A 24,197-nucleotide genomic window follows, 5' to 3' on the forward strand; every position below is an offset into this window, starting at 1 on the left:
CCACTGACTGGATCCCAGTGCTCACCTGAGCTATAACCAACAGAAGACCTCTAGAACATTATGTTTCAGCCCATGCAATGCTGTCAGGTTGCACCTCAGACTGTTCCAGAGCCTAGCAATACCTTGGTCCAGGGTTAGGGGTTAGGAAGGAGACCCCAGGACACCATCCATTATCTTTTTTTTTTTTTTTTTTTTTTTTTTTTTTTCTAAATGACATCAGAAACAGCAGTATGCGACATTACGTGATGGCAGAGCTTCAGTTCATCCTTTGTCATTTTTTTTTTTTAATAAATAGGACAGGGGGAATGAATGAGAGAAAGAGGGGGAGAGAAAGAAAGAAAACCAAAGGGGAGAAGAGACGGTGAGAAGGGGGGGGGAAGAGAGAGAAAAAAAAAAAAAAAAAAAGAACTCCTGGGTCACCTGTATGGAGAAAAAAAAAAAACAAACAAAAAAAACAAACAGAGGAGACAGCAAACAACAAAGAGCAACATAATAATAGAGAAAACAAAGCACCATCACAATAAACTAGCTAGTCATAGATATCAATATTTACTAAATAATAAACGATATTGTGCAGCACGCAAGATAGACAGCGCACAGTGTGCTTTGAGGCAGCAGCCAAGAAAGCTTTAGTCCGCGTCTGTGAATACCCATGTGTGCATACCTGTGTGGATCAGCATGCTTGCATTCCAAAGGTTTCTCCATGTAATGATCTGCTAGGAAGTGTGGGGGGGCCACAGCCCCGTCCTCCAGGGTGTGAAGTGGGTATGGAGGAGATCAAAACTCCAGACATCCAGAGGCCCCCAGAACACAAGAGACCATGGAAGACCAACAGAGGGGCAGCCGCGCCACTGTTCCAGTAAGAGCTGAGGAGAGTCCCAGATGAGGGCTCGCCCAGCAGCCGTGGAGCAGAAGTCAGGGGGAGTTGCAGTGACGCGCCCGTGAGCTCCGCCGGCCCCCAGCTGTGCCTGAGTGACCGAGCCCCAGGCCGAGAGGCCGGGGGCACCCCACCTCCAAAGGGGCCCGAGCGAGCCCCAGGCCCCAGGCCCCGACAAGCGGCCGCCAAGGAGTGAGCCGGTGTGTACCCGGACGCCCACCCCCAGATACAAAGAACCACCAACACACCGACACCTGAGGGAGTCCGCCACCGGCAGGGGAAGTGGTGGTGGGTGGAGATAGGCCTCCAAACCTTGGAGGGCCTGAGATGTCCCCAGAGAGGTGGCGTCTGATACCCAACCTGACATATAGACACAGACATACAGGCACACACAGACACAAACATCCATTCCCACCCTCATGCTCTCATATGCACTCACTCCACACTCAACCAACGTGGAGACAGACATAAAGAGACGCTGTACACACAATCACACTCCCCAAGCGTACTCTACGAACCGGGTCTAGGTACCCTTGCCCCTGGAGGGGGGAATTGCACCCAGACCCAGGTGGTGTTACCCTTTTCCCTGCGGTGGGGAGAGGCAGACCACCCCGACTCCGCAGCAGCAGGGAGGCCCCACACCCCAGACCGCAGTCGGACGGCCAACTCCTCCTACTAGCCCTCCCGCTCCAGCAGGCCACAGAGAATGGGGGTGGGAGAAGACTCCAAACCTCCCTCCACCCGCTCATTGTAGTGTTGATGCATATGTGTTCTAAGGTGCAATTAAAACCCAGGAGGGCATGGAGCTACCTGCCAAGGAGCAGCAGGTAAGCGCACCATCCATTATCACACTAGGAGCATATTGTCAGGCATGTATACAAGCATGTGGGGGGCATAAATACTACTGAGTAACACTCACAGTAAGCACTTTCAGCATTTTCAGGGTTTCGTTGCATTCAGTTTTCTGGAGATTGATCATTTTCATTTTCAACAAATGATTTGGCATCCTTTCATGTCTAACATATTTCCCAGTCCAAACGAGTGTAGATATCCAGCATGATTCACACACCCCCCCCCCCCCCCCCTCCATTGAGATCTGATGTGTTTTCAAAGTGTTCCTCTAATTTTTTCAAGCAGTGCATTTCAAACAAATGTTTTTTGCAGAGGTTCTACTTGCGAAGGTGGTGTTAATATTAGGTGATGTTGATGATAGGTGATGTTAATAGGAAAACAGTGATGCAGACTATACTATACAAGCATCTCTATTTTTTTTCTCTCTCCCTCTTACTTGTATTCATCATGTTACCTCTATTGCCAGATGGGTTTCGCTGATTAGAAGACAATCGTGTGTTTATAATCACTTTCACATAAACAGTGATTACTGACTGGTATGCAATTACCACCAGGCCACCAACCACGAAATCACTTGTCATTCACAGTACAAAGAACTATTCTAGAAACCTTGTTTTATTCCAAAAGTCTCTTGAGACCCGCTGCCCTAATTTCTCATTTTCCAAGTGGGATTCAGGCTAAAAGGAAGGTGAAGTGTGTGATAGAAGCCACAGAATGAAACATAATGAATTTCAAAGCGATAATGAGTCACAGGTTTAAGCAGCTGCCAAAGTGTTTGAACTAAGCACATTCGCGAGCTTCAAAAATACAGTAGGATGCAAGCTTTGTTTTGCATTGAAGCACTAATCGTGTACACACATACACACTCATAGCATTACCAGCAGTGAAATGACTGAAGACAGCTTATATAATGTCAGACTCTACCTTACAGAAGAGATGTTTTTTTGTTTTTTTAATAAGGGACGCTCGGGAAATGTCTGCGCCACAGGCTGTTTATATTATAATCTGTGACTTCTGATAGAACATTTTATACACAAAGCGTGTATATATTTATACATATGTGTTTATAGGTAGAAATGTATTTCAAGTCACATGTGTCACATAACCAGGCGTGATTTTAGGTGGAACTTGAAGAGAAATGGGTAAAAAGAGAATCCACAAAAGGATTTGGGCTGATGGAAAATAAGACTTCTTTGAAGTTCAGAAACTAATCATAAAAGTACCACAGTAACCTAAGGGCCTTATTAAAACAGCCAAAAGAAAAAAGAAAGAATATGTTTTTGCTTGCGACTTCTAATGCGCTGAAAGAGCTGAAGCAGTCTATGTAGGAAATAAAACAATAAAACAAGCAATAAATAGATGTTTGTGAATAAAATAAAAATGGATACTTAGTCATATTATTAAAGCCTGAAATCCAATGTGGATTTGGTGTGTGTATAGTTATGAGTATGACTCACTAAATATTCATTTCATAGAAAATAATAAAATGCCACTCTGAGTCAATGGCTCTATAAGCAGAATAGAGGAAATAGAATTTTACAACACTGTGAGGTGGCGTTCTCTCAAATATACAGTAAGAAAGACCTCGAGAGTTGTGTGGCAAATTGGAAATTGAATCCGGCCTGTGATAGAGACAACTTCCAAGCTGGGGAAATGACCTTTCAATATTAATGATGCAGAGAGCTATGACATCATCAGGACCTGATTGGGTCCATGTGATGTGTAGACAGGCCTGTAGAGAATATCAGCTCTCCCCGGCTCCACTCATGCCATATTTATTATAATAAAAATTTATCAAACCAACTGCTCGAAGCGTCACTCAGTGCAGCAGCAGAAATGTGGCAATTCAGCCGGCACTACCTACCATTTTCCACACAGCTGATAATAAGTCAGATGATGTCATTTTTTTCTGGCTGTAGCTCGGGCAGAACTGAAGCTCAAACATTTGTTTGCTCATGGCCCGTTTAAAAGGTGCCTCACACAGTGTATTGTAAAATCAAATTACTTCCACATATAACGAAATGTAATCACCGTCACAGATTTACAGAAGTCTTCCTAAGGCAGTGAAACAATGGAAAAGAGGGGAAGTAATGCTCTTTCTGTGTAGTCGGCCATGACTTGTTTTTGCTGTGCTGCAAAGCACGGGTCATTGAAAGCATAAAATTCTCGCACATTGCAGAAAGAGCAGCGAAGGAAAGCGAACCGCCGCCGTTCTGACGTTGATTCTTTCCGATGTGAGGACTTCTGGTGGAGGAGGTTGTCACCAGAATCGTCGTTTATGTGTAGTCAGTCACTTTCACTTGATATGGCACTATGCTGTTTGAATGGATGATGGATAAAGTTTTCAGAAGCACCTGATAGTGTTTGTTTGTTTGTTTGTTTTTTGAATAATGAATAGAAGATTGAAGAGCTGATCTACTGATATGCAAAAACCTTTTACGAAGAGAAAAAGCACACAAACTACAACTGCAACGGAAATGGTTATGCATTTAGTGTTGACATTTCTGCCGTTTTGCCAAAACTAACATGGCAAACAGCAGTTTTCATTCCTCCAAGAGTACTTACAAACCTGAAGGGAATTCAGCAGACGTGTTGAATGTCAGAACGCGTATGGATAATTACCCATAAATTATCCAAAATGACAGTTTTTTTTACCCGGTCTGTAAAAGCAATACCTGCAGGTGAAAACATCAGTGTGAAGAGGTGATAGCACAGGTAAACACGGCAGGGATGTGCTGCGGTTTGGAAACAAACTGGTACTTGGAAGCGTGTGGTTGCTGTGTAGCTGCTTGCTGATAGCTCTAAATAGTGAGATACAATGTTGAAATACTGCAGGACCAGACAGCAATAAACACCCAGTCGTATCCAGGGTCCACCACAGTAAACAATCGCCGGGTATCTGTCAGCTGGATGTCTAATCAATCACCAGGATGTGTCCAATTTAATGCGCTGTCAAGAGAGGTTTATGGATTTCTATTTTGACGCGTCAGTGTTGCCAAGCGGGAATCCCGCACGTCCATTATCAAAATTCTGTAATATATGAGGAAATAAATTCTGGAGTAGCAGAAATCAGAGTGCAAATTTCTTAGAAGGAACGTATTAATTGACTGATTTGGAACATGAACTGTGCATCACATAAGCAAAAGAAACGTTTGTTACTTTTTATTCCTTATAGAGGGTGCATACTGTAGCAGTTTGTGTCAGATGCTGGAGTCAGGAGAAGTTCAGAAATCATACTGATCCATGAAAGAAAAAAAACAACTAGTGAAAAGCAACTGCTTGATAACCTCAAAACAAGCACAAAGAAGAGTTGCAGATCTAAATTATTAACATTCGCTTGATAAAGATGAAAAGTAGTATAAATAAAATATTTAAGAAATATGCAGAAGCCCTGGTGTGTCCAATTAAGAAGACTACAAACAGCAACTGAGGTAGTCAGACACTTGGTGAGGCATTCCTATATTTTATGTGATCTTAAAATTGTTGAGGATCTGTTTTATTTTGTGCTTATTTGTACCGTGTTTTTTTTTAAGCAGTCAAAGAATAAAAATTTTACATTGGTTATCTATAGACATGACATTTAGAGATTTCTTTCTTTTTTTTTTTAAATCAGAGGAGCCAAGAGAGTACACATCCACCTATCCATCCATTTCCACAACTTCTTATCAAACGTAATGTCACAGGAGGGTGGCTGGACTGTCCCAGCTCTCATATAGCGAGAGGTGCAGTATGTCCTGGTCCAACGTCTTGGGCATGCACTGTATACATTATAATGTCTGCACTGAAAATAAAAAAGGCTGATGTGTTACACCCTCTTAGGATTAATCAACGCGCTGTCTTATATTAGATTACTTTACAGAGCTGTGTGCTTAAATCAGATACTTTCAGTTTGGGTCTGTGCTATTTCAGTAGCTAATAAGAGACGGTTTATGCAGACAGGGGGTTGAACCTCTAATTGGCTGTCTGAAAAGTGACATCATTATCACAGGGCCATCAGTAATTGCTGTCTCGCTTGTCCACACCCACAATTAACTTTATGGCCCAGCACTCACCTCAGCATCTCATTAGTTTGCTGGTGCTACAGTTTAAGTGTTCGCTATCTATCTATCTATCTATCTATCTATCTATCTATCTATCTATCTATCTATCTATCTATCTATCTATCTATCTATCTATCTATCTATCTATCTATCTATCTATCTATCTATCTGGGCTCAAGAGGTAAAGCAAGTCATCCACCAATCAGAAGGTTGGTGGCTCGATCCCTGACTCCCCCAGAATGCTAAAAAGCACTTAGTCACAGATAAAAGCGCTGTGTGACTGTATGAATGTGTTCAAGTGATCTGATTGATTTTGTGATACAAAAGTGCACATTGCAGTATAATGTGATTCAATATTTCTTTAATGCGGTGACATAATAGTCCCATCCATATTTTAGTAACTCAAATCTAAGGGAAATAAACACTTTCATTATTATTCTGATAAAAGAATATACATACATTACACAAAACACACTTCCTTCAAGAGTGCATTACGAAAATGTCTTGTGGATAGGATGAGTCTTCATCTAATTATTTAATAATTATTTTAAGCAGCTCAGTGTGTGATTGTGTCAGCTTGAAATTAACATATTTACTCTGGGTTATTTCTTTAATTTTTTGGGTCAGTTTGTCCACTTCTTGGCGATATTAGCAGATATTTGGCAGAACTTGGTGTATCTGGAATGCCATGGCAGACAGTGTCACTCCCCCACCCCCAAAGCCTTGAGAACTAATGTGTGCGCCTTTAGCTTATGTTTAAATATCTGTTTACTTGGCTGTGAAAACAAGTTAGAAGAAAAATTCTCCTTTTTTCAAAATGTATTGTTGTCCAATGTCTCATAAAGCCACAAAGAAAAAATTAGCACAAACTGTGCTTTGCTTGCAGTGGCTTCACTTCTCTGTTGCACTGGGACCCATGGTTGCTATGAAAATAGCACAAATACATTCAAAAGCATTATTGCTATGTCCTTGCCTTCTGACTGGATCGGAAACAATCAGATTGAACAGCTTAATTCGTGTGCTAGCATCTGTGGTATTTCAAATCTATGCTACGTGTTCAACTTTAAACACCATTCCTAACACATTTATTATTTTTCTTGATGTTTCAGTAATGGAGCTTTCATTGAAAATTCTTCTAATTACACTTTAATATGTACATGTAAGAACCTAAGAGAAAGAGAATGACTTATGTCCAGAAAAGGATCCCACCCTGTCAGTTTGAGTGACACAGCTGAAATGCACTCTGTAGCGGCACATCAACAGCGAGATAAAGCCCATGGCGGAGAAAACTAATCCGAGGGTTAAACCACTGTTGACTATTGCACTGACGCGTCTTTGAAGAAAGACAAAGACAAGACAAAGCGATAATGAAAGGCGTCACATTGCAGTTTCATCTGGGGAAGAACTGTAGCTGCTCCATTTAACATACCAAGGTTATCTAGTGACAGCAGACAAGCCTGAAAAAAAAATACAACAAGCCTGTGACAAATATAATGCAGCCTATCCAAAAAATGTGTCATCTCTTAAGTATAATGAAACCATTAGGCATGAAGCATGAAGAGATGAGAATAACAAGTGCAACGGGAAGAATGACCCAGCTGTGTTTTATAAAGAATCCGAGAGTTTGGAGGAGCAGAATAAAAGGGAAACAGAAAGGAGGGGAATGGACCTGGTTAAGAAGAAGCAATGATCAAAGCACAGGAATATGGAAGAAGTCCTCGTCCAGTGTCGGTGTTGCAGGATCAGGAAACCACATTGCATGTATGTCAGAGAGCTGCGTCCTGCTACAGTTAGCACCTTCAACCAATTTCTCGGTGATTTCTCGACTTATTTTCACAGATTGTGGTAAATGTTTCACACATTATTGAAGGGAATATGGCCACAAGTAGGACTTCCTTATAAAAAATGTATCCCGACAGATGTGCACTTCTGGCTTCCCCCTGCTATGTAATTCACCAGGCAACAGAATTGAGTGTAAAGCTATCTGTGCTCAAGTGCATCAAAAGCTGCCTTGCACCTGGTCGTATTGGAACAATACGCTGACTCTGACAAAAAACTAAATTACGGCTGGGAACGAGCCATTAACATCAATATAATTGAGTCCCTTTATTGTGTTGCAGTGTGTATGCAAAACATTCACTGGAGTGGAATTATGCATACATGCAATTTTAAATAGCGTTTGGAATGAAGAAAATGTTCTGCTTGTGAGGAAAATTGAGCAGCGGGCAGTTAGAAACAGATATTTTTCTCAGGGCTTGATGAAGCTTATAAACAGAACTAAACTAAGAGGAATATTTGTTGCACCAAATCAAGACCACTACTTAACCGTGCCTCCTCGGTTTGTACCTTCTTGCATGTCTGTTTTTCTCGGTTGATTTGGTTCAATTGTCGGGTGATGACAGTTGACTTTTTCAAAGCTGTTCGTAATGGTGCGCGTCAGAAAAAGCATTTCTCGTTGCTCATTATTTTAAAAAAAAACATAACCTCCACCAAGGAGGTTGTGTTTTTTTTAAAAGATCCTTTTTTGTAGCATTTTTGCCTTTCACTGTTTAGCAGTGAAAATAGGAAACTAGACACACAACAAGGGGCTGCAGGTCAGACTCAAACCCAGCTCACTGCCCCCCAGCCATCTAACATGTGATCGCCTGCTCACCCACTGAGCTAAAGTGGCACCTAGAAGGTTATGGTTATGGTTTTTGCATGCATGTCATTCTGTCTGCAAACACGACAGCTCAAAAAGCCTTGAATGTGTTTTGATTAAATTTTGTAGGTGTATAGAGTGGGGTCATGTTAACATGACCAAGGTCTTCATAGTCAGCTTAGTTTTTATTGGTCAGCAATGGACCAAAAGCCTTATAACTTAAAAATTATGAATCCTACAAGTGTGGTGTGTTTTGTTAACATATAGAAAGTACCACACATAAAGATTTTAAATATCACACCTGACCTCCGACCTCTCCTTCAAGGTCAATAGAATGATCTCAAGGTTAAAGTAATAAAAATGCTATATTGATCTATTTAAAACTATGTTTCTTACTTCCATTGTTTGTATTGATGACATATAGGCATATAGGGAATGATATTGGGGATTACATAAATAATGCTAATTTAGACCTCTGACCTCTTTTTTAAAATCAAATAAGGTCAAACTTTCATTAAATGCATTTTATTTTTCAGAGAAGTGATGCTTGTCTACAGTTTTTCTTCTATGTTGATCTCAGAGTGTGTTATTTTTTACTGCACTGTTTACAACGAACAAAGAAAACAAAATGAATCTATGCAAAAGAAATACAAGACTGTTCTCTCTAAAGTAAATATTGCTGAGAGAGTGACCAGGCTTCGTGAAGGTTTGCTTTCTCTGAGCGCTTTGTGTTATACATGTTTTAGGAAATGGAGGCAAATAGGATTGAGTACAATTATCTAAAGTCCATCCATCCATCTTCTTCTGCTCATCTACTTCAGGGTCATAGCTTGGCTGGAGCCTATCGTAGCTGTGATAGGGCAGAGGCGGGGTACAGTCCAGACAGATCACCAAAATATCACATTGCTACCACAGAAAGGTCCCATCCAGCTGATGGATTAGAACCCAGAGCCTGCTTGCTGTGTGGCGATGGCACTAACCTCCACACTACCAAGTATCTACAAATTAAACAAATATTGGTTGTGTATCTATTTAAGTCAGCTGAATAGTTTTAGTCCTGTTTAAATAGTTTCACTGTGTCGTGAGTCAAAACATGCAGAATAGTTCATCTAATCAAGGATCAGCCTCAGCATGAGTGTTTTCACCTCTGCCAGTTTGGTGATTTGAACTTGATTTGAGCAGTGATAGGTGGATGTGACTGACTCATTGGTGAACAACTTGTGACTGACAAATCATTAGCCAGTGAGCTTGGTAATCCTCCTTTCTGACTCTTAGAATGACCATAAATTGCAAAATGGACGTAATGTTCTCTTTCAATGAGAGACTGAACCCAATTACGCCATCACACAACAAAAGGGCCTAGGGTGTTTTCCCCACATAAACCTCTATACAACCAGAAGTCATTTTGGAGGAGGAGGAGGAGGAGGAGTCGCCCCCCCATCCCCATAACGATTTAAAGACCTCAGCTCTACAACTCTTCTGCAACACTTCACTTTCCGACCTAAGTCACAAGTATGAGCGCTGTAAACTGTCTGTAAAGAACTCGAGCGAAAGGAAGTTGCAACTATTTGTGAACATGGAGAAAATAAACATTTCACAGGGCCAGCATGTCAGCAGAAGACGAGCAGGGATATGTTGCGGCATGGCGATGAAAAGACAAAACACACAGAATGATGTGGAAGATGGAAAAGGACGCTTGGATTAGTAATCCAAGGTGTCTGGTTTGTACTGTCGACAAAGCTACACACATGCTTAAATCCAGCTTCATAGAAAGTGTTAAATCTATGACGGCTCCATGATGTAAATTAGCCCTAATACATGTAGTGTTTCGCGTCCACTTTCAAAGACTGAGAAACTGAGAAAAACAGCATCTTGTTTTTATGCTTCTGCTGCCTGCCTGAAAATCATCATGTATGCTTGTTAAATTGATTGATGGCTTTGATGTCCTTTCAGCCTAATTTGTGTTTTGCATTCCATTAACATTCATTCATATTTGTAAAGCACACTGCCATTGTATTAATTACTTTTAACGGCTCTGATGGCAGCACCTTTAATATATGTTTGTGCAAGTTTGCACGGAGTGCTGTGAAGGCTGATAGTCTGACTCATTGCATTTTCAATAATAAATGTCCTTTGCTCGTCAGCAGATGTCGTTCTGTATAGATAAATGAGCCATTTCTTAATCCCTTAATGACTACAGTTTCTTAAGTAATTTAATTATTTCAGCAAATTTGTCCTTTCATGCTGTATAAACTTTCAAACTTAACAAAATATTGGGATAGTTTCGAAAACTCAAAGTATGACATCAGTTTTATCTTCTCAGGGAGAGACATTATCAGTGGGTGGTGATTCAAGATCAGCCTCAGCTGCTGCAAATCCAAGTTTTATGACCAGCACGTATAGCATCATTAGTATTGTTTCCACCCTGTGAGTCTGTCAGTGTGCGTCATCGTGGCAAAACACACTTCTGGAGAAACATACTGTAGGACATGAGCATTGCAATCACGCAGCATGCAGACAAGAAATGTTACAGCAATGCAGTTCAGACCAAAATGAAGATGGTAGGGTGTAATCTATAAGTATGGAGTAAAGGGAAGCTGAAGTGGGAGGGTCAAGGGGCCATTGAACATAAGAGACATAATAATCTACTTGCAGCATCACAGAGTTGAACAGTTAGAGGAACGCTGGGCAGGCGCGCACTGGAGTTCTTGAGTATGACCTTAAAGTACAATTAACCTCTCTGCCTGATGCTTTCAGAAACCAAATGCGCTAACTAACTATTTTACACTTATGACACTCGGTGGCCTCTTTGCTGCTCCTGAATCTGATGCTTGATGTTCATAAATGGTCCGCTCCCCAGCTTTGAGAATAAAGTTGTCAGACAGGTTTCCAGGCTTAATTCTTTCTGTGCAGTTTGTATCATCGTTGGAGCGGTTTGTCACAATATAATTTGATTTCCTCTCACAGCACACAGACCTGTCATGTTGCATTCATGCTGGGGAGTGATTCCAAGGTGCAGATGTGACATGTTACTTTAACATCATCTCATAATTAGAGTCCGCTGAGCTCTATTCTGATACGGGAAGGCGATTGCTATCAATCAGCGCCGCCGGGATCCTCATGATGTTCATTCTCATTCTCTTTCCGTTGAGATCGACTTTACACCCAGGCTGGAAATGCTGTTTACTTTCACTGTAGTGTGGTCAGAGTACGCAGTTAGCACAAGTGTCTCAGGGCCTCATAGTTAACATTAGGTCAGGCTCTTGCTGATTGGAATTGATTTTCCCTTTTCTGGTTGTGTTTCTCTGGACTTCAATTTAATCATGTCTGTGCAAATGAAGCTAAATGCACCTTCTCTATGTGTGGCTGCCCACAAACCATTCATGTATTAATTATGGTGCAGTGCTATTAACCATGGATAAACAATTCTGACTTAATAATAAATGAGTAGCCATTGAGTAAACTGAGGTTTTGGGCTTTTAATAAACCTTTAAGCCTTATGTATGTACTTTCACAGTACAAAACCCCTTCCTTCTAAAAACATTTTATTTTTTTACATACACACCAATCTATTTTACATTCTCTCATTTCAGATTATATTTTTAGATGCTCAACACTAATTTTGAAAACAAGACTGGCCCAAATCGTTGACACAGGTTTGCTCATTGATAGGCTTACACAGTGTTCTTCCTCTGACCTTCCTCTCTGCACTGCACTAAGATGCAAATTTGTTAAAGGCAGAGTGGATAGGAATGTTGAGCAGCAGAAGACCAAGAGTTCAAATGCAGATATGATAGCCAGAGGTATCAGTGGGAGAAAGCAATATCATTGTCAGCACTTGTGCTAACAGTGTTGAAACAACGTGTTGATCTGCCGGTGGATTCAGCTAATCAGTTACATTCACAAGTGTGGGACAAACGAGTGTGATTAAAGTATTAGGTGATTGGTATGAGAGGTGTGGATTTTCTATTGTCAACAAAGAAAATACTTTTTTTTTTTTTTTTTTTACAGTGAAAACCACACGGCTTATGTAAAGGTGATAATATATCAGTGGATTTTCAATCAACACAACATGGTCTGTTGTGAAATCTGTCAGGAGCCCGGCATGAATGTGCTATATGAAAGCAATGAATGTGAAAAGAAACTGCTACTTTTTCCCTTTACTCTCTCCTCCTGTGTGTGTTGCTGTACGTGTGGAGAGTAACAGAAGAAGCTTTCCTGTCTCACACGTAGTTGGACACCAAGTAATACCACGTCTGCTATTGTGACTCCTGATTCTGAGAGTAATTTAAAGTTATATTAAAACTTTTCTCAGCTAAAAATTCCCAATCATTGTCAATCAACCTCGCTTCTACTGCAAATCACAGTGTGCGGGTTAGCAGTTTCTTAATGAAATATCCACGGCTTTCCCTGAGAAAGATGTTGTTTGGATTGGAGCAAATGTTACTCTAAAGCATATATACATACAGTACACTATATAGCCAAAAGTATTAATTCACTTTCCATATGTGCACGCAGACAATTCTATAGGCACAAATGCACCTCCATATATCATTGAATGCTGATAACAAGGCAGATACTCTTCGTATATCTGCATCAATGACACCCCCCCCCCCCCCCAAAAAAAAAAAAAATTAACCTACATTTGTCAATGGCTTTGTGTCCTCGCCCATACAGTGGTTTCCATGAAAGAATCCTTACTGTTTTTATTGCATCAAGGACCCAAAGATCATGATCATCATTGACTTTTAAACTTCTACCATGTGCACATAGATTTCTCCAGATTTTTGTAATCATTTAAAGATATTGTGTACTGTAGATGATAATTATGTTGAATTATTTTATTTTGAAATTACTTCACAAATTGTAGACACAATGTTTTGCAGATCGGTGAACCTCTGCTCATCTTTACTTCTGAGTAACTCTCTGTGCCTCTCTAAGTTGCTCTTTTTATGCCCAATTATGCCAAATAACATAACCAGTTGCCAGAGGTGGAAAGAGTACTCAAAATTTGTACTCAAGTACAAGTACTGTTACACTGGTTAAATTGTACTCAATTACAAGTAAAAGTACTGGTGTTAAAAAAATACTTGAGTAAAAGTACAAAGTACTGTTCTCAAAAACTACTCAGAGTATTAATTACTTTTTAACAGACTGATGTTTTATTCTGTTGTCAATAGCAGGCATTCAACTCGATTCACCAGTATAAATATTTATGTTCAAAGCACATTTTTCAGATGAACAAGGTATAGAAAGGTAACTTGTTTTGTAAATAAATGTAGATATAAAAGGAGGAATTTTGTTTGTTAAAACAATGACAAAAATGTTTCTGAACATGCGTAGAACCATTTAAACTTTTCCCCATACACTGAACAACAGGCAGGTGAGTGTCTTAAAGTCTTAGCATTTCTTTCACACTTTACTTTCTGAACCTTTTGTTCAGTTTCAGCAAGAGCTGGTTTTCTAAATTAACAGAGGCAATCCGACTTCGTTTGGCAGTGAAGAGTAGACCAGCACAGCTAAAAAGTCGTTCACACGCAGCAGAAGCAGGCAGAGCTGTTTTTAGTTTAAGAGAGAGGTTTTTGATGGCTGAGAAGGAGTGCAGCAGCTCCATGGTGTCTGTGGCACAAGCAAGATAACCATCAAGCTCAACTGCACTTTGCAGCCTTCTGGAGATTGGTCTGGAGAAGAATTCATCTTCATCAGATGACTCTCTTTGCTGATCCTCACTCTCATGCTCTGTCGTTTCAAGATGTTGTTTGATGTATGTCAAGGCTGTAATTGCAAGTAGATAACACAATTTTGTTATTTAAATTTCAGTGATTATTCCTGAACACAAATTTAAAATCGGCAAATTCTCAAAAAGGATTGTTTAGTATTCAGGACAGACCATCAATAACTTACAATGTATTAGGTGAAATACTCACTTAAGCATGTGTTCAAATGTAAAAATACACAAAAATGGGATCACATGAATCCTTACCAGCCTCTGTTACATCTGCTCTGTCAGTCCAGGAAGTCTTGAACTTGGGTAAGAGGACTGCAGCTGCAGCCAACTCTGGATCCTCCATCATCGCTCCAAAACGCTTTTGAAGGCCATTTTGCAGGGCTCTGATGAGTGGCACGCATGTCTTGCTTGATGTCTCCAGCCTGCTAAGTTTGGACAGTAGTTGTTGGATTACTGGCAGGAGCCATCCCATAAAGGAAGTGGACTCAGACTGAAGGATGTTTGAAGCTTTCACCAGTGGCTTCATGGTGGTACAGTACTCCCTAAGGAATGCAACTTCTGCAGGACTCAACCTGTAAGACACAACAACAAAACCCACCATGACTATAATAGGGATCTTCTGATTTAATATTAAGAGTCTGCTCACGTTTTTAACCATCCATTAAGGAAAATTCACAAAATTTGAAACCATATTGGTAGGTGTCCAATTTTACTCACATTTTCACCTTGAACTCCTCACAAATGCTCCTGATGGCATCTTCCCCCTTCTCATCAATGATGCGTATTATCCTTTCAATGGCAAGGTAGGTTGAATTCCATCGTGTTGCATTGGGACGAATGATCTGTAGCTCACACTTGTCCTCTACCACTTCATTAGCCAAATGAGATCGGCCAGTTTTGTTCCAAATGGCCTGGCATTTTGCAAAGGTTGCACGGGAGAGCCTCTTGTAGGTTTCATTCATGCTCTCTGCTAGGGCAGCATCAGTTGTTGCCACAAGGTTTAGCAGGTGACATGCACATCGCTGATGAGGCGGAGGTTGATACTCCAAACCAGAGTCTTCATCAAGAATTGCACTTGCCTCATGGTAGTCCCTATGGTCAGTCAGGTCAATAGTTTCTGGGTCTGCTTCATCTTCAGCTTCATCTGCATCATTTTGTGCCCCAAACATGTGGAAGGCCTTGACAAAGTTGGATCCACTATCAGTTGTGGTTCTTACAACTTTGCCTCTAATCTTGTATTGGCAATGGATATCATCAAGCGCACCAGCAAGCATGTCAAATGTGTGAGACCCTCTCAATCTTTTGCATGCTGGTGCTGCAGAGCTTCTTTCCAGGGACTCTTCCTCTATCCAATGGCATGTGACTCCAAGGTAACTTTTCTGATGAGCTGACCAACAATCAGTAGTGGTAGCAACAAATTTGACTTTATCCAATGCTGCAACCAAAGTCATCTTCATGTGATCAGCAGCTTCACAGATTCTGGCACGGACAGTGGGTCTGGAGATGACTTTGGCTTGAGGTTGTAATGTGGTAACCAATTCTTTGAAAGATGGCTGTTCTACCACTGCAAATGGCTGTAGACCCTCACATATGAAATTGATGACAAGCTTGTCAACAGTTGCTTGTGGAACATGTTTGTTTGCAGCTCTCAACATCAGGTCTGGTAACTTGGCTTGTGTATTTGCTGAGAGCTTGTTTGGTGTGGCTGTGGTCTTTCGCTGTCGAGATGTTGATGCCACAGTGATATTGTACTGCTCAATCTTCGATGGATGTTTCCTCTGTAGAGATAAATATTATCATACGTCAGGTTCATACATTACTTCATAACATCACTGTGATTAACACTAAAAGAAAACACATTTTTAAAACATTATTCAACTAGACTTGAGCTAATCTTTGATTGTTGAGCATAGTATAAAAGAGTGGTGAATTGGTCAAATTTTGCAGATATATTGCTGTATTTATTCACAAGTGTAAACCAATTTTGAACGATCATTGCAAAAAACATGAATTTCTGTATACATTCTAAGTTCTGTAATATGTATACTATCTGTAAAAAGAGTATCGACCAATGTATCAGTATCTAAATTTTTAACTCCTTTTTATCAGTATCACCCTAAAGTTTTCAGTATTAGTCAGGTCCTAAAAATACTAAGAGAGCAAAATATGTGTATCTAGCAAATCTAATTTAAGAAAAGGGATCACATACACAAAAATGCTGCCCATACAGCTAACAAATAAAACCAATCCACATTATGTTCTTTAAAAAAAGATATCATATTGGGAAACATATAACCCTACTGATTAAGAGCCATGTCACTATGATAGACCTATATCAGGCCAATGATACTGATCAACTGATCCATCAATCGGGCTCTGGTACATGTCAGCTGAGAGCTGGAAGATTAATTTGAGATGCAGCTCAGCACTGTGTTCAAGTTTGTTTGTTTTTTTAAATAGGCCAGCTGATTGTAGGCCTGTGAGTTTTAAATGACTACAAGTTTAATTTATTGTAATGACGGTGGTTATCCAAATAATAAGCTAAAACATTCCTACGAATTGTAGCTCAGTTATGCATGCACACGCACATTAGCTAGCTCCGTCTTATTTTAATATCAGGCTAACCAATGGCGGTGACAATATCTTAGCCAAACTAGTAACCTTAACACACATGAAAAATAAGAAAGCAATATCATACACGTATAGTTGTAAAACCTCTTACCTCAATGTGTTTTTTTAGATTAGATGCTGAAGTCTTGTAAGCTGAAATGACTGTAGAGGTCAAACAAAGTTTGCACTGCATCTGGACGCTGTCTCCTTTTCTTCCTCTGTACACGAAAAATTCCTCCAGGTATAGCCACGGGCACGCGTCCTCCGTCTTTTCTACGTCGTTTTCATGGTTGACAGTGTTGTCCTCTGTCTCCATTTTGGCTTCTTTGTCGCCAAATCTTTCGTCTATAAAGTAGTTTATACTCCACCATTTAGCACCTCCAGACACCTGTGCCTGCTGCTGCAGCGGAGTTTATTCTTTGCTTACGTCTTAAATTGGCGCGGTTGCGATTGCACGGCCTTATTGGCTGCAAAAATGCAGACGAAAGGTTTGAATATTAATTCAAATTGTGGGCGTACTCAGTAGTGACTTTTGATTTTATAAGTAGCGAAGTAGATTACATGGTGTAAGTTGTACTCAAGTATGAGTAAAATTACACACTTGAAAAATTACTCGTAAAAGTACAAGTACCCAAAAAATGTACTTAATTACAGTAACGTGAGTATTTGTAATTCGTTACTTCCACCCCTGCCAGTTGCACAATGTTCCTTTAGCTTTTTATTTTTAGTGCCACTTACTTTCCCAGCCTTTTGTTGCCCATGTTGCTGCCATTATATTTGACATGATATTATTTTTCTACCAAAATGATTTTCTGACTTTAAACATTTGAGATGGTTTTGATGTTCTATTGCGAAGATTTTGTGGTTTTTTGTGATTTTCACATCATTGCATCCTAATCGTATTTACATTGTAAACAGCATCCCAATGCTGCACTGTCAGCACAAGTAAATGTAGTTCCTTGAAGAACATTTCAACAACCTAATTTTATGCAACGCTAACCGAACCTTGGGCTATATTAATGTAATAATAAAATATTATTAGTAGATAGGACTATAAACTTAATTTCAGTCTAATTTTTAATTCTAATAAAGGAATCACAACTCACAATGTTTGTCTATTGAAAGCATCAGTAGACTTTTTTTAATTCAACGAAGTGTAAGCAGATGTTTTTATCAGTTGTCCTGGCTGAATTCCATCCTCTACACTGACAGTTCAATGCCTATCCCGTCTTTATATTATACACTACACAATCATCATCAGCTTAGCTTCAAATTCATCTCTACTACCCTTTAGTAGAAGTACAGATATTTGTTTAAAAATGTAGGGAATAAAAGTAAAAAGTTGACAAAAAATACTCAAAAAGTACAGATACCTGAAAATTCTAGTATTTGTACTTACTTAAATATTTCCTACCTCTGACTGCCAATGATAGATGGACGTTTTGCCAGCTAATGCACAACAGGTCATGGTGCAATACTGTTGCATATTTTTTTTATTTGCCTCCAAACACTGCATCATAAAAACTGCTAGAGCGAAGATCTCACCAAAAATCATCTTGATGGCGAATCATCCATCATGATTTGGGCAAGGTTATTGTACAAGGCCACTGAATTTGTTTATGATGGTGCACTGAGAGCGAGCTAATGTCAGCTGTACTTCATGCCTCCTACTTGGAGGTTGTAAATGCATATGCAATGGGCTGTGATCATCCTGTAAGTAGTTGAGGACATGATGGCAGCTTCAGTCGTGCCATTCACACTAATGTGCTGGGTTATAGGAAGTGAACGACTGGCCATAGATACGTGAACCCATTTGATCTTAAGAAGACACAACACAGGTGAGGAACCGCTAAAGCAATCATGCAAACAAGTAAAACATTAGGAGGCTTTTCTTCCGTTTTCATTTCTTGGTGCCTCACAAACAACTCGAGCATTTTATTGTAATGTTCTGGCCTAACAAAGCTGAGATTGGAGATTTATTTTCTTTCCCATTATCTGCCTCTTGATAACAACAAGGTAAATTATTTGGTGATTATGGCGGATGGGGATGCACTGAGTCAATCAGTTTCCAAATGGAAACTGGATGGAACAAACACAAATTTAAAATGGGGAATCTGTCTCCAGGGACTCAGGCGATAGATAGACGCGTGGCCAGACTCTCAGCGCGCTAAACAACTCCTGGATGATTTTAATTCACACAGCCCACCCAGTGGATGGCACCAGCCAATTCAGCGGATAGTAAAAACAGCAGAGGTTAAAGCTATACTGAGGACCAATATAGCTGGGGAGAATTTTCATTAAAAAGGCAACAGAAAACGAACAACTTTGCATGGAGCCTGGCTATAGTCATGGCTGAATTTCCCTCACAAAACCTTCATCATAACGCTCTGCTGATTTTGATGAATTTCAATCCACATAACTTGAACCCCCTGATGCACCAACAGCCTCCTGTGCACAAACACACACGAGTATTGTATGCACAATCATGTGTGCACAAAAGAGAAAAAGAAACACTTAAATTTGATGCTTTCAGAATGAATCCAAGAATCTATACTTGCAGTTTCATCACCACTTCGTGTGCGGCATTTCACCCTCACCTGCAGGAACCCTGTTCTCCAGGACACAATACCGTCTGTCTCATATTATAGCTTTTTAATAACTGATAGGGATCTGTGATCTCTGCACGGTTATGTGGTAAGTTTTCACTATTAGCATGTTCTTGGGTGAAACCTCCTCTTTCACCCGTTCTTCTAAACCCTTCTGAGGCGCTGGCATGCCATAACTCATCCAGGCACCCATGCTTTGCAGCCAAGCCCCGAAGCTTTCTCGGAGGAGATTAAAGAAGAAAATTCTGAACGCATGGGGAAACATTTGCCATGCTGAACACTTGTCTTCGCTGTCACAAAAAAAATAAAACCCCACATGCACACAGACAGATGTGAAGGTAGAGGAAAGTGATCATAGGTACACAAATGCAAACAATGCAAAGCTCTACAGTAATCACTCTGGTTGTCACTGTTGTTATTGTTGTTGTTTTTTTTCATGAAAGTCACACAGAACTCAGTTTTCTAAACCTGGTTCTACTCCGACTTTTTCTCATCGACTGCCGATGTAGAGACTGCTAAATTAAATCTAGCCTGTTGAGAACAGGGCTATTTTTACCAGCATCATGAGACTGAGAGTCAATCCAAGCTGAAGCTGTCTATAAAGAGGAGAGGCAATCTTGGTTTTGAATAGGTCTGAACGCTCAATCAGCAATACACTGCACTCCAAAGGAAATAAGAGATCTACTTCAATTCTGACATGGATTTCTTTCTCTTCTCTCTCAAACATTGTCTTCATGATCACAGCCAGTCGCATAACTCCACATTACGCTCATAAAGGAGAGCGTCTGGGATGTTTTGCTGAGATCAAACATCGGTGCCACCCTTGCACGCACATTTATCTCATGAAATGCAGATTCTTACGCACTGCCCCGGCTCAGACGCAGCCTCGGTGCGGTTATCAAAAAGAAAAAAGAAAAAAGCGCTAATGACTGGGCACAGCTTAAAGCAGTAACTGCACAAACCAATGTAATAATGCATCAAACCACAAGAGGGGGAGGCACCACCTGTTTTTATTCCCAATAGCCGAACAGTCAGAGCAGGTCTGGGTGACAAGCTTAATTTAAAATGCACTGCAATAATGGCTCACGCACTGTGTCATCCTGTTTGAGAGAAAATTTGCAGCTTGGATATCAAAAAAAAAGGGGGTGTGGGGGTGTTCTGGACAAATTACATGCAGGAACACCTGAGAGCAGAGACACAAATCAACTCAGGCCTGAACCAGCCCGCTTTTACAACCTCTATAAACCCCTGAGGCAGCCTGTGATATGCTCCACTGGCTGCAATCTATTACATAAATATGCTCAAATTTTACATGCATGTCTACTATCTGCCCGAATCTCTATTTTGCAGCAGTAATTTAGATTTGTATCACAGACTGACAAATAAGAAGAAAAAAAATGGGGGTGGCGGGGAGATCATGATGTGCAGTGTTATCCCTTGACCAGTAGGTGGAAATGCATGCATATTAAGTGACTGAGTGAGTGCCAAGAGGTTTTGCTGCAGTGCCATCTTCCTCTGATGGATAATGCTCTTCCACGGAACCCTGTGTGTATATCTTTAAGCTGGTAAAATGGGTGTCAGAGAAGAGGAAATCTCTCCTGAGTCGTATTTTATGGCGGCTGAACGCTAGCTGAACCCGGTGCCAACTAGGATGGAATCCAGCTCCACCGCGATCTTTGTTGGATAAGGGGACAAGAAAATGGATCATTGGTTGAAGGCATGAATGGATGGACCATGTGTGATCCCATCCTTCAGCAGTAATGCCAATGAGTTACCCATCCTGGAAAATAGTCCGTATTCATAAACTCTAAATGGGAGTTAAAAATACACACAAAATCTTTCACTGAGCACTCATAGGCCACCCATGACCTCATCCATCTTTGAACTTGGCCTTCACTTCGATCTTTACACACCTGTAAACTTTAGCGTCTGTATCTTGACATTATTACATCATCTAAAGCTGTCCACAGGCAGGAATATAAACAACTGCCAATGAGCTTCAAGAAAAAAAAAACTTTTTGGTTGGCAGGTCCTGCCTTACAGAGTCACAGGGTGAAAATGATGCCAGCTTTGCTATCATGGGCTGGCGACAAAGACAGTTACGTGTCGGGTATAAACCCGGTCTCTCTGGTGTTAAAAAAAAAAAATTTTTTTATTGATTCCTTCTTCTTTGCAGGCTTAGCGCTTGTCCGTATCTCCACAGTGAAATCACTGAACTCCACAGAGGATTATGTATAAAGCGGTGACTGCAAGTCCCGTGTGCACTAAGGCAGTCTCTGCTTCTATAAAGACAGGTAGGGATGAGATGTTATCTGGAATGACACTGTGTTTGATATGTTCATCTTTGATCCACGGGCTGACACGCAGGAACGGGAATGTTCGGATCAATGCTTTTCTAGAGGACGTTCGCAGGATTTGAGGGCTAGCGTGTAACTTTAGAGCGGTATATGTAAAATCTAACGAAATAAACTTGACAATGCTCTCTATCTGCGTCAGCACCTATTCAAATTATTCATTAAGTTTTACAGCTAGAAGGGAAAAAAAAATCTGCGCAGCCCCCAGTTGATTGGAACAACTGCGTTGGTGCCTGTGTATTACTCATAAATATAGCAATAAAGTATAGATCAACAAAGGGGCGGGGTGGGTAGGTGGGGGGCATGCCACAGAGTTATTTGCAGACCTGCAGGCGATGTGTGCCGCATACTGATAGTGCTGGAACCCCACAGACACCGTGTGAATGCTAAGATGCTACAGAGAGGTGAGACAACTCTTTGCGGAGATGGCGAGCTCTAATTCAAAAAGCCCCCGAGGGCGATGAAGGAGCAATACGGTGTTTGTCTCTTTTTATTGTTTTTGTTCTCTCCCGCCACCCCCGAAACTATTTTGAGCCTTTTAGACTTTTGTTTGTTTGCGTAAAGCCGAGTGACGCGCCTCTTCTCTTTTCGAACAGTCATCAAACGAGCAACTGCGCACAGGCATTTTACACCCTCGAATAAAGCCACTTTCATGACTGTCGAGAAAAAGAAAGAAAACACAACATAAATGCCCTCCCTTAAGCCTGGAGAAAAGACTAATTATGCCATTAGAAACTTAAAATCACATCAAAAAGGAAGTTCTTAACTTCAGCGGCGCAGTTTGGCGCTCAGCATGGGGAAGCGGGAAAGGGGATGGCAGGAAGACAAACTGCAGTTTCATACTTTGATTGCAGTTTGCAAGAAAAATGTGTAACCAAGTGTTGCGCACGCGTAGTCTGCAGCATAACTGATTATCCACATCCAACAAATTTTGGCAGACATTTTTAGTAGAAATCTGTTTTGTTTTTTTTTATATCGCTCACTCTCTGTGCTATCAGTGGGTGTTCAGGAACCAGGATGGGAACAGGGGAACCGGTCATTGAGGAAAAAGCAATCTCAAGTTCTCCACCAGTGGCCTTGTTGACACAGTTGTCATGAAAAATGGTCCTTTGAGACGTTGTTTGATACAATAACTTTTCTTTAGCAAACATTTTCGTTCTGGCTTTGCTCCTAAAAAACGTCAAATCTCTAATCCGAACCTTACTTAATTCGTCCCTTTTACTGGAATGACTCCATTTCCAGAGGGAGCTCTGACACAGACTGGCATACAGATGTCCCCTCACAAAACAAGGCATCTTTGTGGCTCAGTTTTCATCCTCTTATTTAAAATCCAATTATGAGAGGCAATGTTTGTTGTGGCTGTGACAGGTCATAAATGGGCAAAAACTATTCCAGAGATTTGATGATTGCGCATGAAGCAAAAAATAAATAAATAAAAATGATGTTTTCACAGTGAGCTATTGTTTTCCTTTTTTCCTCTCTCTGTGCACTGAAGTAGGAGGAGAAGACCTGAAATGACTGCAGTGTCATTGTTAGTCTAGTGGCATCTGGCAAGTATAGTTTGCAAGATGCACTGTTTTTATTGTGCTGCTGCACTTTGAGGTGAGAATAGTGGCGAAATAATTTTTCTAATGCTTAAAAAGAGCTGTGATACTACACGCTAAACTCTTATTTGCATTTCAAATCCGCACAAAAGCAACGTCAATATCCCAAAATAACATCTTGCCCTCTTGTGGTGTTGATAACAGTGCAAATAAATCTAAGAGGACACTGTTGCAGCACACAATCCCTGCTTTCTCCCAAAATATTAAAGCTTCATCTGTTTTATGAAACAGAAATGCTACAGTTTAGACTTGTCAAGTTTCAGGCACAGAAATACCTCAGTTCATTTTTTAAATTAAACTTTAAAATTACAGCTAGGGTACCTTTATTGTCTTGGTTTAAAGAAAGCGAGGGAAGAATTGTGCCCATGACTGAATAAAGCCTTCATTGGGTGTCACTGCTCTCCTATGCTACCACAATGTGGTCAGGCATCCATCCTCCCCATGCAGCCATGTGACAATGGAGGATTTTCTTCTCCTCTGCAGTTCCTATTTTTGAGTGACTCACGATATCAAAGCTGTGATTATGCAAGCAAGATCCAGTGTGGATCCTTGATTAAATCTTGAGCACCCACCATAAGACCACACAAAACATTATGCTTGTCTGCACATGAAATTGGTCGGGTATGACTCACTATTTGCCATGGTTTTCTGTGAGTCTGTGAGGCAAGTAATCAAATAAATCAATACACAATTTTGGGTAAATCAAATACTGCCATCATGGAAATGTGCCACTTCATATGTGCGTGTGAATGCTTTCTTTTTGTCCCCACTGTCCAGTCGCATCCCACAGCCGTTCTTGAATCGCACAGAGGTGTTTCCAGGCTATGTTCGAGGTGTAATCCCTCCGTGTTTGCTCGGAGACTGCCGCAAGTCTCCATCAACTTA

At 40.6% G+C, this 24,197-nt stretch overlaps 1 protein-coding gene across 1 annotated transcript; it reads right to left on the reverse strand.

The window, feature by feature from the left end:
- Positions 1-13,429: 13,429 nt before the first annotated feature.
- LOC146582055 (uncharacterized) lies at positions 13,430-15,436 on the reverse strand. Its single transcript, XM_085247962.1, has 3 exons — positions 14,856-15,436; positions 14,394-14,710; positions 13,430-14,185 (listed from the first exon to the last, which is right to left on the reverse strand). Exons 1-3 carry the CDS (start codon positions 15,410-15,412, stop codon positions 13,830-13,832), a joined length of 1,230 nt encoding a protein of 409 aa, XP_085104088.1. The 5' UTR covers positions 15,413-15,436; the 3' UTR covers positions 13,430-13,829.
- Positions 15,437-24,197: the final 8,761 nt, after the last annotated feature.

This window comes from Mchenga conophoros, linkage group LG2 (genome assembly GCF_057382185.1).
Source record: "Mchenga conophoros isolate Kocher_MC1m ecotype Shallow Benthic linkage group LG2, M_conophoros_male_GT1.1, whole genome shotgun sequence".
Classification (NCBI taxonomy): Eukaryota; Metazoa; Chordata; class Actinopteri; order Cichliformes; family Cichlidae; genus Mchenga; species Mchenga conophoros.

What these genes read in the sequence shown, in the direction of transcription:
- LOC146582055 (XM_085247962.1), bottom strand. Translation starts at nt 15,412, where the DNA reads ATGCTTGCTGGTGCGCTTGATGATATCCATTGCCAATACAAGATTAGA. An exon ending in GAGGAGTTCAAGGTGAAAAT is followed by an intron (nt 14,711 to 14,855) that starts GTGAGTAAAATT and finishes TGTGTCTTACAG; the next exon opens with GTTGAGTCCTGCAGAAGTTG. An exon ending in AGCAGATGTAACAGAGGCTG is followed by an intron (nt 14,186 to 14,393) that starts GTAAGGATTCAT and finishes TTGCAATTACAG; the next exon opens with CCTTGACATACATCAAACAA.